At 47.7% G+C, this 15,000-nt stretch overlaps 1 protein-coding gene across 3 annotated transcripts in view; it reads left to right on the top strand.

Annotated features, from left to right (window-relative positions):
• LOC121548374 (FH1/FH2 domain-containing protein 3-like) overlaps positions 1-11,508 on the top strand; it is a 47,284-nt gene extending 35,776 nt beyond the window's left edge. For all 3 annotated transcript variants that reach the window (XM_045219788.1, XM_045219789.1, XM_041859817.2), the window contains 3 exons: positions 2,234-2,408; positions 7,585-7,761; positions 11,020-11,508. In XM_045219788.1, the coding sequence (XP_045075723.1) occupies positions 2,234-2,408; positions 7,585-7,761; positions 11,020-11,102 (435 nt within the window). In that variant the 3' untranslated portion in view covers positions 11,103-11,508. The remainder of the gene's footprint in view (positions 1-2,233; positions 2,409-7,584; positions 7,762-11,019) is intronic.
• The last annotated feature ends 3,492 nt before the right edge of the window (positions 11,509-15,000 follow it).

Here is a 15,000-nt window from a genome sequence, read left to right as displayed (position 1 = left end):
GAGCTAGGTCTGGGACTAGGGTATAGGGCTAGGTCTGGGTGTAGGGCTAGGTCTGGGACTAGGGTATAGGGCTAGGTCTGGGGCTAGGGTATAGAGCTAGGTCTGGGACTAGGGTATAGGGCTAGGTCTGGGTGTAGGGCTAGGTCTGGGACTAGGGTATAGGGCTAGGTCTGGGGCTAGGGTATAGAGCTAGGTCTGGGACTAGGGTATAGGGCTAGGTCTGGGGCTAGGGGCTAGGTCTGGGACTAGGGTATAGAGCTAGGTCTGGGACTAGGGTATAGGGCTAGGTCTGGGTGTAGGGCTAGGTCTGGGTGTAGGGCTAGGTCTGGGGGTAGGGTATAGGGCTAGGTCTGGGACTAGGGTATAGGGCTAGGTCTGGGTGTAGGGCTAGGTCTGGGGGTAGGGTATAGGGCTAGGTCTGGGACTAGGGTATAGGGCTAGGTCTGGGGGTAGGGTATAGGGCTAGGTCTGGGACTAGGGTATAGGGCTAGGTCTGGGTGTAGGGCTAGGTCTGGGTGTAGGGCTAGGTCTGGGTGTAGGGCTAGGTCTGGGTGTAGGGCTAGGTCTGGGGGTAGGGTATAGAGCTAGGTCTGGGTGTAGGGCTAGGGTGTAGGTCTGGGGCTAGGGTATAGAGCTAGGTCTGGGTGTAGGGCTAGGGTGTAGGTCTGGGGCTAGGGTATAGAGCTAGGTCTGGGTGTAGGGCTAGGTCTGGGGCTAGGGTATAGAGCTAGGGTGTAGGTCTGGGTGTAGGGCTAGGTCTGGGACTAGGGTATAGGTCTAGGTCTGGGGCTAGGGTATAGGGCTAGGGTGTAGGTCTGGGGATAGGGCTGGGGTGTGGGGCTGGGGATAGGGCTGAGGGCTGGGTGTAGGGCTAGGTCTGGGGCTAGGGTATAGGGCTAGGGTGTAGGTCTGGGGATAGGGCTGAGGGCTGGGGGTAGGGTATAGGGCTTGGGTGTAGGTCTGGGGATAGGGCTGAGGTGTAGGTCTGGGGATAGGGCTGAGGGTGGGGTGTGGGGCTGGGGATAGGGCTGAGGGTGGGGTGTGGGGCTGGGGATAGGGCTGAGGGCTGGGGTGTGGGGCTGGGGATAGGGCTGAGGGTGGGGTGTAGGTCTGGGGATAGGGGCTGAGGGTGGGGTGTAGGTCTGGGGATAGGGCTGAGGGCTGGGGTGTAGGTCTGGGGATAGGGCTGAGGGCTGGGGTGTGGGGCTGGGGATAGGGCTGAGGGCTGGGGTGTGGGGCTGGGGATAGGGCTGAGGCTGGGGTGTAGGTCTGGGGATAGGGCTGAGGGTGGGGTGTAGGTCTGGGGATAGGGCTGAGGGCTGGGGGTAGGTCTGGGGATAGGGCTGAGGGCTAGGGTGTAGGTCTGGGGATAGGGCTGAGGCTGGGGTGTAGGGCTGGGGATAGGGCTGAGGGCTGGGGTGTAGGTCTGGGGATAGGGCTGAGGGCTGGGGGTGTGGGGCTGGGGATAGGGCTGAGGGCTGGGGTGTGGGGCTGGGGATAGGGCTGAGGCTGGGGTGTAGGTCTGGGGATAGGGCTGAGGGCTGGGGTGTGGGGCTGGGGATAGGGCTGAGGCTGGGGTGTAGGGCTGGGGATAGGGCTGAGGGCTAGGGTGTGGGGCTGGGGATAGGGCTGAGGGCTGGGGTGTGGGGCTGGGGATAGGGCTGAGGGTGGGGTGTGGGGCTGGGGATAGGGCTGAGGGTGGGGTGTGGGGCTGGGGATAGGGCTGAGGGCTGGGGTGTGGGGCTGGGGATAGGGCTGAGGGCTGGGGTGTGGGGCTGGGGATAGGGCTGAGGGTGGGGTGTAGGTCTGGGGATAGGGCTGAGGGTGGGGTGTGGGGCTGGGGATAGGGCTGAGGGCTGGGGTGTGGGGCTGGGTATAGGGCTGGGGTGTGGGGCTGGGGATAGGGCTGAGGGCTGGGGTGTGGGGCTCTGACCAGTAACCACTGGAGAGTGGCTCATATCCTATAAACACTGCCTCCTTAGATTGTCTCCATTGTTGATTCAAATATACACAACACACTATGGCTTTATTAAAAGTGCGTTCACAAATTGACATTTTCTCGATTAAAATGCAAAGTGGATTTCAAAAGTCATTACACACCAGTGTCTAGACTGAATCCATGCTCCCTCTATCTTTAACACCAGTGTCTAGACTGAATCCATGCTCCCTCTATCTTCCATTCTCTCTCTCTTTCTCTCTCTCACATTCTCGCTCTCTCTTCCCCCCCTCTCAGACGGAGAAGTTCTCTGGGGCGGTCTCTCCCCAGTCCCAGGACAGCCCCTCCCCTGTTTCCAGGCCTGCAGATCCAGAGCCAGCCCAGGAGGAGCACGAGAACATGAAGAACATGCTCATCACCTCCAGCAGTACCGACCACCAGGGCAACCTGCGCCGCAACCGGGGATACCGCAGTAAGAGACGGGCACACACACACACCCCCAGCAGGACCTCTGTCTGCTAACATGGTGCTAACCCTGGAATGGGGTTGGTCTTTTCAAGCATAATGAAAACCAATAAATCCATGCATCCCAGGGGTGGTTCTATATGTAACACTACATATGGAATATGCACAGTAGGAAAGGCTCCGACTGGAACACAGAAAGGGGACTGTGTTGTCTGACGTTTCTGAAAGGGTCATGACATGGTTGTTATTGTTAGCGTTAACACGTGGTCTGTGATATACATTTACAATTTAGTCATTTAGCAAATTGGGGTTAAGTGCCTTGCTCAAGGGACACATTGACAGATTTTTTTTCACATAGTCAGTAAAGGGGATTCGAACCAGCCACCTACCTATGGGTTACTAGCCCAACGCTCTTAACCACTAGGCTACCTGTCGCCCCATAAAGCAATAGCCTCCTCTACATGCACCTGGCTGAATTCTGTTAGGTCGGTTAGGTTGTTAGGCTCTGGGTTGTTGGCTTGGCTCAGGGTGGGAATAATCATTGACTGAATCCCAAATGACACCTTATACCCTATGTAGTGCACTACCAGGACCCATAGGGGATAGTGAGCCATTTGACCAGGACCCATAGGGAATAGGGTACCATTTGACCAGGACCCATAGGGGATAGTGAGCCATTTGACCAGGACCCATAGGGGATAGTGAGCCATTTGACCAGGACCCATAGGGGATAGTGAGCCATTTGACCAGGACCCATAGGGGATAGGGAGCCATTTGACCAGGACCCATAGGGGATAGTGAGCCATTTGACCAGGACCCATAGGGGATAGTGAGCCATTTGACCAGGACCCATAGGGGATAGTGAGCCATTTGACCAGGACCCATAGGGGATAGTGAGCCATTTAACCAGGACCCATAGGGGATAGGGAGCCATTTGACCAGGACCCATAGGGGATAGTGAGCCATTTGACCAGGACCCATAGGGGATAGGGAGCCATTTAACCAGGACCCATAGGGGATAGGGAGCCATTTAACCAGGACCCATAGGGGATAGTGAGCCATTTGACCAGGACCCATAGGGGACAGTGAGCCATTTAACCAGGACCCATAGGGGATAGGGAGCCATTTGACCAGGACCCATAGGGGATAGGGAGCCATTTGACCAGGACCCATAGGGGATAGTGAGCCATTTGACCAGGACCCATAGGGGATAGTGAGCCATTTAACCAGGACCCATAGGGGACAGTGAGCCATTTGACCAGGACCCATAGGGGATAGGGTGTCATTTGGGATGTAGCTGTGACCTGACTTCTGATCAATAAGGATTTCATTATCTTCTAATGCTGCTTCTCTTTACCCAGTGGATTAAACACAAATACCAATTTCCTTTTTCGCTTGCCTGGGTTAATGTGGACCAATTAGCTTTGTCTCAGTAGGCGCAAATCTAAGATTAGTTTATGTTCTCCAAACCATAACCTTAACCAATAGGGAGGGGGGGATGTCAACCTGACCTTAACCAATAGGGAGAGGAGGATGTCAACCTGACCTTAACCAATAGGGAGAGGAGGATGTCAACCTGACCTTAACCAATAGGGAGAGGAGGATGTCAACCTGACCTTAACCAATAGGGAGAGGAGGATGTCAACCTGACCTTAACCAATAGGGAGAGGAGGATGTCAACCTGACCTTAACCAATAGGGGAGAGGAGGATGTCAACCTGACCTTAACCAATAGGGAGAGGAGGATGTCAACCTGACCTTAACCAATAGGGAGAGGAGGATGTCAACCTGACCTTAACCAATAGGGAGAGGAGGATGTCAACCTGACCTTAACCAATAGGGAGAGGAGGATGTCAACCTGACCTTAACCAATAGGGAGAGGAGGATGTCAACCTGACCTTAACCAATAGGGAGAGGAGGATGTCAACCTGACCTTAACCAATAGGGAGAGGAGGATGTCAACCTGACCTTAACCAATAGGGAGAGGAGGATGTCAACCTGACCTTAGATCAGTGACTAGGGAGAATGTAATTCACATTTACATAACATTTTATGCTTCCTCCTCTGAGCTTCCCTAGGTCTAGGCAGAGTTAGTTATATTCTAATGCTTCCTCCTCTGAGCTTCCCTAGGTCTGGGCAGAGTTAGTTATATTCTAATGCTTCCTCCTCTGAGCTTCCCAAGGTCTGGGCAGAGTTAGTTATATTCTAATGCTTCCTCCTCTGAGCTTCCCTAGGTCTGGGCAGAGTTAGTTATATTCTAATGCTTCCTCCTCTGAGCTTCCCTAGGTCTGGGCAGAGTTAGTTATATTCGAATGCTTCCTCCTCTGAGCTTCCCAAGGTCTGGGCAGAGTTAGTTATATTCTAATGCTTCCTCCTCTGAGCTTCCCTAGGTCTAGGCAGAGTTAGTTATATTCTAATGCTTCCTCCTCTGAGCTTCCCTAGGTCTGGGCAGAGTTAGTTATATTCTAATGCTTCCTCCTCTGAGCTTCCCTAGGTCTGGGCAGAGTTAGTTATATTCTAATGCTTCCTCCTCTGAGCTTCCCTAGGTCTGGGCAGAGTTAGTTATATTCTAATGCTTCCTCCTCTGAGCTTCCCTAGGTCTGGGCAGAGTTTGTTATATTCTAATGCTTCCTCCTCTGAGCTTCCCTAGGTCTGGGCAGAGTTAGTTATATTCTAATGCTTCCTCCTCTGAGCTTCCCTAGGTCTGGGCAGAGTTAGTTATATTCTAATGCTTCCTCCTCTGAGCTTCCCTAGGTCTGGGCAGAGTTAGTTATATTCTAATGCTTCCTCCTCTGAGCTTCCCTAGGTCTAGGCAGAGTTAGTTATATTCTAATGCTTCCTCCTCTGAGCTTCCCTAGGTCTGGGCAGAGTTAGTTATATTCTAATGCTTCCTCCTCTGAGCTTCCCTAGGTCTGGGCAGAGTTAGTTATATTCTACTCTACCTAAAGTATGTGTGACCCACCAACATAGTGTTAAACTAACACTATTCAAAGTGTTGTGTCCCTAACACTGTGGGTGTTGCAAATTCTGACTTAAATGAACACTTTTATTACAGCTGATGCTGTTACTTTCAGTGTTGGGGATAGTGTAAGTGTTATCCTGCCATCCAGGACCTCTATACCAGGCGGTGTCAGAGGAAGGCCCTAAAAATTGCCAAAGACTCCAGCCACCCTAGTCATAGACTGTTCTCTCTGCTACCGCACGGCAAGCGGTACCGGAGCACCAAGTCTGGGTCCAAAAGACTCCTTTACAGCTTCTACCTCCAAGCCATAAGACTCCTGAACTAATCAAATGGCCACCCGGACTATTTGCATTGTCCACCCACCCCTTCTTTTACGCTGCTGCTACTCTCTGTTTATTATCTATGCATAGTCACTTTAACTCTACCCACATGTACATATTACCTCAATTACCACATACTGTCCATAATGTCTATACATCCCATCACATATACATATACGGTACCAGTCAAAAACTTGGACACACCTACTCATTCAAGGGTTTTTCTTTATTTGTACTATTTTCTACATTGTAGAATAATAGTGAAGACATCAAAACTATGAAATAACACATATAGAATCATGTAGTAACCTTAAAAAAGTGTTAAACAAAATCAAAATATATTTTACATTTGAGATTCTTCAAATAGCCACCCTTTGCCTTGATGACAGCTTTGCACACTCTTGGCATTCTCTCAACCAGCTTCATGAGGTAGTCACCTGGAATGCATTTCAATTGGAATAACAGGTGTGCCTTCTTAAAAGTTAATTTGTGGAATTTATTTCCTTCTTAATGCGTTTGAGCCAATCAGTTGTGTTGTGACAAGGTAGGGGGGTATACAGAAGATAGCCCTATTTGGTAAAAGACCAAGTCCATATTATGGCAAGAACAGCTCAAATAAGCAAAGAGAGACGACAGTCCATCATTACTTTAAGAAATGAAGGTCAGTCAATCTGGAACATTTCAAGAGCTTTGAAAGTTTCTACAAGTGCAGTCGCAAAAACCATCAAGCGCTATGATGAAACTGGCTCTCATGAGGACCGCCACAGGAATGGAAGACCCAGAGTTACCTCTGCTGCAGAGGATAAGTTCATTAGAGTTACCAGCCTCAGAAATTCCAGCCCAAATAAATGCTTCACAGAGTTCAAGTCACAGACACATCTCAACATCAACTGTTCAGAGGAGACTGTGTGAATCAGGCCTTCATGGTCGAATTGCTGCAAAGAAACCACTACTAAAGGACACCAATGAGAAGAAGAGACTTGCTTAGGCCAAGAAACACGAGCAATGGACATTAGACCGGTGGACATTTGTCCTTTGGTTTGAGATTTTTGGTTCCAACCGCCGTGGCTTTATGAGACGCAGTGTGGGTGAACGGATGATCTCTGCATGTGTATTTCCTTTAACCAGCATGGCTACCACAGCATTCTGCAGCGATACGCCATCCCATCTGGTTTGGGCTTAGTGGGACTATCATTTGTTTTTCAACAGGACAATGACCCAACACACCTCCAGGCTGTGTAAGGGCTATTTGACCAAGAAGGAGAGTGATGGAGTGCTGCATCAGATGACCTGGCCTCCACAATCCCCCGACCTCAACCCAATTGAGATGGTTTGGGATGAGTCGGACAGCAGAGTGAAGGAAAAGCAGCCAACAAGTGCTCAGCATATGTGGGAACTCCTTCAAGACTGTTGGAAAAGCATTCCAGGTGAAGCTGGTTGACAGAATGCCAAGAGTGTGCAAAGCTGTCATCAAGGCAAAGGGTGGCTATTTGAAGAATCTCAAATATAAAATATATTTTGATTTGTTTAACAACTTTTTGGTTACTACATGATTCCATATGTGTTATTTCATAGTTTTGATGTCTTCACTATTATTCTACAAAGTAGAAAATAGTTTTTTTTTTTTTATAAGGAAAAACCCTTGAATGAGTAGGTGTGTCCAAACTTTTGACTGGTACTGTACATTTATACTCTGGACTCTGACATTGTCCTAATATTTATATATTTATTAATTCCATTCTTTTACTTTTAGATTTGTGTGTATTGCTGTGTATTGTTAGATATTACTGCACTGTTGGAGCTAGGAACACAAGCATTTCACTACACCCACAATAACATCTGCTAAATAATCAAATGTTATTGGATTTCTGATTCCTCCTCTTCCTCCTCTTCTTCCCCCAGGTCTAGGCAGAGTCAGTGCATGCCAGATGTCTGTAGCCAAAGAGGACAGTGCCAGCTCCCAGGATGACGCTACGGATGAGATCATGGATCGGCTAGTCAAGTCTGTTACCCAGAACCCCACAGAGAGGCCGTCCAGCCCCAAGACACGCAAACGCTCCCGGCTCAACAGGAAGTCGTGTGAGTACTACAACATGGAGAGGAAGGGCCCTTAAGTAGACCAGAGACAGTACTACAACATGGAGAGGAAGGGCCCAGCTGTTGAATAGATCCCTTCAACTAAACTATACCAACTCTTATCTGTTTCTTTGCGTGTTATTTCCCAAGTGATCCCCTCTAAATGTAGAGAGGCTGCTGTACTGCCATTCCATACAGCTCACCCTTGGTCACTAGCCTTGATCCATTGTAGGTGTGCAGGCTTTTGTTCCAGCGCTTAAGCACCTAATTCAACTAATCAAGGTCTTCAATATGGTCTATACCAGTTACGGTAGTGTTTGGCCGGAACAAAACCCATCCACTCTGTAGTCCTGCTAGACAAGGCTTGGTGACTACTGCCTTCCATCTTCTGCCATGTTTCCGTAGTTCTTCTGCCTCCAGTACCTGATAAGGGTCAAGGCTAGATGTGTGTCGCCACTGAGGGCTAAGCCCTATGTCCCTGTCTGTGTCTCTATGTCCTTGTGTGTCCATCCACAGTATGATGTGTTTCCATAACAGACCTTTATCTGGACAACAGAGCGTTATCTCCCTGGGTCCATCATATCTCTGTTGTTAGTTCCTTTCTAAACATCTCTATCATACACTACATAGTACAGACCCAGCTTTATAATGTTAATGGTAGGTTTATTTGAACAGTGAGAGACAGAATAACAAAATCCAGAAAAACACATGTCAAAAATGTTATAAATTGATTTGTATTTTAATGAGGGAAATAAGTATTTGACCCCTCTGCAAAACATGACTTAGTACTTGGTGGCAAAACCCTTGTTGGCAATCACAGAGGTCAGGCGTTTCTTGTAGTTGGCCACCAGGTTTGCACACATCTCAGGAGGGATTTTGTCCCACTCCTCTTTGCAGATCTTCTCCAAGTAATTAAGGTTTCGAGGCTGACGTTTGGCAACTCGAACCTTCAGCTCTCTCCACAGATTTTCTATGGGATTAAGGTCTGGAGACTGGCTAGGACACTCCAGGACCTTAATGTGCTTCTTCTTGAGCCACTCCTTTATTGCCTTGGCCGTGTGTTTTGGGTCATTGTCATGCTGGAATACCCATCCACGACCCATTTTCAATGCCCTGGCTGAGGGAAGGAGGTTCTCACCCAAGATTTGACGGTACATGGCCCCGTCCATCGTCCCTTTGATGCGGTGAAGTTGTCCTGTCCCCTTAGCAGAACAACACCCCCAAAGCATAATGTTTCCACCTCCATGTTTGACGGTGGGGATGGTGTTCTTGGGGTCATAGGCAGCATTCCTCCTCCTCCAAACACGGCGAGTTGAGTTGATGCCAAAGAGCTCCATTTTGGTCTCATCTGACCACAACACTTTCACCCAGTTCTCCTCTGAATCATTCAGATGTTCATTGGCAAACTTCAGACGGGCCTGTATATGTGCTTTCTTGAGCAGGGGGACCTTGCGGGCACTGCAGGATTTCAGTCCTTCACGGCGTAGTGTGTTACCAATTGTTTTCTTGGTGACTATGGTCCCAGCTGCTTTGAGATCATTGACAAGATCCTCCCGTGTAGTTCTGGGCTGATTCCTCACCGTTCTCATGACCATTGCAACTCCACGAGGTGAGATCTTGCATGGAGCCCCAGGCCGAGGGAGATTGACAGTTCTTTTGTGTTTCTTTCATTTGCGAATAATCGCACCAACTGTTGTCACCTTCTCACCAAGCTGCTTGGCGATGGTCTTGTAGCCCATTCCAGCCTTGTGTAGGTCTACAATCTTGTCCCTGACATCCTTGGAGAGCTCTTTGGTCTTGGCCATGGTGGAGAGTTTGGAATCTGATTGATTGATTGCTTCTGTGGACAGGTGTCTTTTATACAGGTAACAAGCTGAGATTAGGAGCACTCCCTTTAAGAGTGTGCTCCTAGTCTCAGCTCGTTACCTGTATAAAAGACACCTGGGAGGCAGAAATCTTTCTGATTGAGAGGGGGTCAAATTCTTATTTCCCTCATTAAAATGCAAATCAATTTATAACATTTCTGACATGCGTTTTTCTGGATTTTTTGTTGTTGTTATTCTGTCTCTCACTGTTCAAATAAACCTACCATTAAAATTATAGACTGATCATGACTTTGTCAGTGGGCAAACGTACAAAATCAGCAGGGGATCAAATACTTTTTTCCCCCTCACTGTATAGGGAATAGGGTGTAATTTGGGACGCAGTCTGTGTCTCTGGAATGGGTCGATGTTTCCTGAACAATGACCTTCTCAGGAAAGGTACAAACCCTTACAGTGTTAACGTAAAGATGCTCCATCATGGAACCCCCAGCTGGTCATTGATTCAGTAATGAAAGAAACTTCTCAATACAACATCTATTATTATCTTGTTATTGTCTTCCTTTGGCCTGTCGGATGAGGTGCGTTGGCTTCACTATACAGAGATATCCCAACTCCCCCTGAGACGGAGTGGGGTGCGTTGGCTTCACTATACAGAGATATCCCAACTCCCCCTGAGACGGAGTGGGGTGCGTTGGCTTCACTATACAGAGATATCCCAACTCCCCCTGAGACGGAGTGGGGTGCGTTGGCTTCACTATACAGAGATATCCCAACTCCCCCTGAGACGGAGTGGGGTGCGTTGGCTTCACTATACAGAGATATCCCAACTCCCCCTGAGGCGGAGTGGGGTGCGTTGGCTTCACTATACAGAGATATCCCAACTCCCCCTGAGGCGGAGTGGGGTGCGTTAGCTTCACTATACAGAGATATCCCAACTCCCCCTGAGGCGGAGTGGGGTGCGTTGGCTTCACTATACAGAGATATCCCAACTCCCCCTGAGGCGGAGTGGGGCGCGTTGGCTTCACTATACAGAGATATCCCAACTCCCCCTGAGACGGAGTGGGGTGCGTTGGCTTCACTATACAGAGATATCCCAACTCCCCCTGAGGCGGAGTGGGCCGCGTTGGCTTCACTATACAGAGATATCCCAACACCCCCTGAGGCGGAGTGGGGTGCGTTGACGTTGTATCGTGCGTGTGTCTGTCCGCATAAGTGCATGCGGGTGTAAAATGTGTATATGCTTGTGTGTGTGTGTGTGTGTGTGTGTGTGTGTGTGTGTGTGTGTGTGTGTGTTTTCCCTGTCTGTGCATTGTTCTCATTTAGTTTGACATGTCTTTGTTTCTGTGTGTTGCAGTGAGGTCGTCTCATTTAGTTTGACATGTCTTTGTTTCTGTGTGTTGCAGTGAGTTTGACATGTCTTTGTTTCTGTGTGTTGCAGTGAGGAGGACACTGAAGAGCGGACTAAGTGTTGACGTGGTCCAGGCTCTGGGACTCAGCAACAAGACTGGGGACAAGCTCTGAACACACAGAGACCTACACAGACTGGGGACAAGCTCTGAACACACAGAGAACTACACAGACTGGGGACAAGCTCTGAACACACAGAGAACTACACAGACTGGGGACAAGCTCTGAACACACAGAGAACTACACAGACTGGGGACAAGCTCTGAACACACAGAGAACTACACAGACTGGGGACAAGCTCTGAACACACAGAGAACTACACAGACTGGGGACAAGCTCTGAACACACAGAGAACTACACAGACTGGGGACAAGCTCTGAACACACAGAGAACTACACAGACTGGGGACAAGCTCTGAACACACAGAGAACTACACAGACCTACACAGACTGGGACAAGGTCTGAAGACAGACAGACTGAGACCGTTCTACAGTACACACACAGTACTACCACACACACACAGTACTACCACACACACACACACAGTACTACCACACACACACACACAGTACTACCACACACACACAGTACTACCACACACACACACACAGTACTACCACACACACACACAGTACTACCACACACACACACAGTACTACCACACACACACAGTACTACCACACACACACACAGTACTACCACACACACACACAGTACTACCACACACACACACAGTACTACCACACACACACACACAGTACTACCACACACACACACACAGTACTACCACACACACACACAGTACTACCACACACACACAGTACTACCACACACACACACACAGTACTACCACACACACACACAGTACTACCACACACACACACACAGTACTACCACACACACACACAGTACTACCACACACACACACAGTACTACCACACACACAGTACTACCACACACACACACAGTACTACCACACACACCAGCAAGGAAGAAGAAGGATGAAGTTATGACAGTACCAAGGGCCTGGATCTTAGAAAGGACTGATTTGACATGGACAAACTACAGGCTGGTGCTGGCTACAGCAGCCCCTGAATACAGACTAGGGCTTGGGGCTTGCACCTGTCTGACTGAAAACAACCATTAGCCTTCATATCATGCTGTAAGATGGGATATGAAGACGTTATTGTTCATTCGTTTCCCCAAAATGGATGCACCGTTTGATAGAACATTGGTGAAGGCTGAAGAAGTGTTTCAAGTATTGATTTAAATAATATAGAGATGTTTGGTGTAGCAGACATCCTGATGTAGCATACTTTGAAAATGTATGGTGTAAATTTTTAACTGAACATTTTGTACAGATGTGGGTGGGGTAACAGGATGTGTGTATTTTAAGGACTGTATTGTATGTATCTGGGTGGGGTGTAAAATGATGTTTTAGTCGAGAAGGGTTTTTATATCAACTAATATTATTATTAGAATGGATAAAAGCATCCAATGTTATCAACTTTATATTATTATTATAGTGTGGGAGTGTCCAATGGTCTATATGCTGTTAAATAGAGGTCAAGTTGATCCTGGTCTCAGACGAGACACACACACACACACACACACACACACGCGCACACACACACACACACACACACACACACACACACACACACACACACACACACACACACACACAGACACACACACACACACACACACACACACACACACACACACAGAGAGAGAGAGAGACGTCTCAGACGAGAGACGAGGTGATCTGATCTAGACGGAGGACATAAACCAGGTCACATGCCCATATTATTTATCATAACACTTGTTTCATAGTTCATATTTGGACTCCACGGGTGAAGGTGTGTGTGTGTGTGTGTGTGTGTGTGTGTGTGTGGGGGGTACTGTACAGTGTGTTGTCTTTACCTGTCGCATCATATTTCAGTTCAGGGGGTTGATGTTCACACACACACACACACACATCTTTATGTTTCAACCTCTGGTGACATGGAACAGCTTAAAGCAACACCCTTTTTGTAAAGTTTAATTCCACTCCATGTAACATCGCCTCGCTGTCTCCAACGTTCACAGTAGCAATGAACTAACAGTGACCTCTGTTTTCCAAGGTACACAGTGTTGTATATAGAGATGTATTCATGTCCAATAAAAATATGATGTACACCGGGAAGGTATCCATACAGTCTCTTTTGAAATGCATTCATTTAAGGACAGAGTTTTGGAAGGAAGCTATTATATGTCTGACTATGATATGTACATAATAAAGAGATTTGCCTATTTGCACTGAGAGGTGGGTATGATACAATAGCAAGGATATACGTTGTCATGATTTTCAATATTGCTTATTACGTGTTCATTCCCATTAGTTGTATTGAGTAGAGTCGTGTATACCTGTCTGTATTGAGTAGAGTCGCGTATACCTGTCTGTATTGAGTAGAGTCGCGTATACCTGTCTGTATTGAGTAGAGTCGCGTATACCTGTCTGTATTGAGTAGAGTCGCGTATACCTGTCTGTATTGAGTAGAGTCGTGTATACCTGTCTGTATTGAGTAGAGTCGTGTATACCTGTCTGTATTGAGTAGAGTCGTGTATACCTGTCTGTATTGAGTAGAGTCGTGTATACCTGTCTGTATTGAGTAGAGTCGTGTATACCTGTCTGTATTGAGTAGAGTCGTGTATACCTGTCTGTATTGAGTAGAGTCGTGTATACCTGTCTGTATTGAGTAGAGTCGTGTATACCTGTCTGTATTGAGTAGAGTCGCGTATACCTGTCTGTATTGAGTAGAGTCGCGTATACCTGTCTGTATTGAGTAGAGTCGCGTATACCTGTCTGTATTGAGTAGAGTCGCGTATACCTGTCTGTATTGAGTAGAGTCGCGTATACCTGTCTGTATTGAGTAGAGTCGCGTATACCTGTCTGTATTGAGTAGAGTCGTGTATACCTGTCTGTATTGAGTAGAGTCGTGTATACCTGTCTGTATTGAGTAGAGTCGTGTATACCTGTCTGTATTGAGTAGAGTCGTGTATACCTGTCTGTATTGAGTAGAGTCGTGTATACCTGTCTGTATTGAGTAGAGTCGTGTATACCTGTCTGTATTGAGTAGAGTCGTGTATACCTGTCTGTATTGAGTAGAGTCGTGTATACCTGTCTGTATTGAGTTGTGTGTATGAAGTATGTTTCAGTTGTTCTAGTTGATACTGCAGGTTTTCGCCGTCAATGTTTCCTGTAGATGTGTGTACTCTACGCCTGTGTCCCAAAAGGCACCCTATTCCCTAGATAGTGCACGACTTTGACCAGAGCCCTGGCACCCTATTCCCTAGATAGTGCACGACTTTAGACCAGAGAATGGCACCCTATTCCCTATATAGTGCACTACTTTGACCAGAGCCCTGGCACCCTATTCCCTAGATAGTGCACGACTTTGACCAGAGCCCTGGCACCCTATTCCCTATATAGTGCACGACTTTGACCAGAGCCCTGGCACCCTATACAGTACACTACTTTTGACTAGGGCCCATAGGGATCTGTTCAAAAGTACTGCGCTATGTAGGGAATAGGGTGCCATTTTTAAACACACCCCACTTCTTTCACTATTCTGAGGCACATAGGCAAAACATACACACTCCCCTTTCCTCCTGGGTGAATGCTTTGTGGTCATTTAACGCTGTTTGAAATGATTTGAACCTTCTAGGAGAGAGAACGTTTGTCTTTATTTTATGACACCGTGTTCTGCTGCAGTTAAAATGCCCCGTTTTTTAACAGAGAATGAAAGTGACTTTCTATTGGTACAATCTATCTGAAGATGATTGCTACTCATGAAAAAGACACGATGGCCGTATTATGAGACCATTTGTGTGTCTGTGTGGACACGGGGAGTGAGAACAAACTGTAATTGAATGCACAATGGTTGTAATAACGGCTCATTTGAAATGTTATTTGAAGTGTCTATCATCATTTATGTTCCAAACCGAATAAAACAAATCTTCAGGCATA

This window comes from Coregonus clupeaformis, unplaced genomic scaffold (genome assembly GCF_020615455.1).
Source record: "Coregonus clupeaformis isolate EN_2021a unplaced genomic scaffold, ASM2061545v1 scaf2745, whole genome shotgun sequence".
In the NCBI taxonomy this organism is placed as follows: domain Eukaryota; kingdom Metazoa; phylum Chordata; class Actinopteri; order Salmoniformes; family Salmonidae; genus Coregonus; species Coregonus clupeaformis.
The sequence above is the reverse complement of the archived record's forward strand: the minus strand, read 5'-3'. Positions and strand labels throughout refer to the sequence as shown.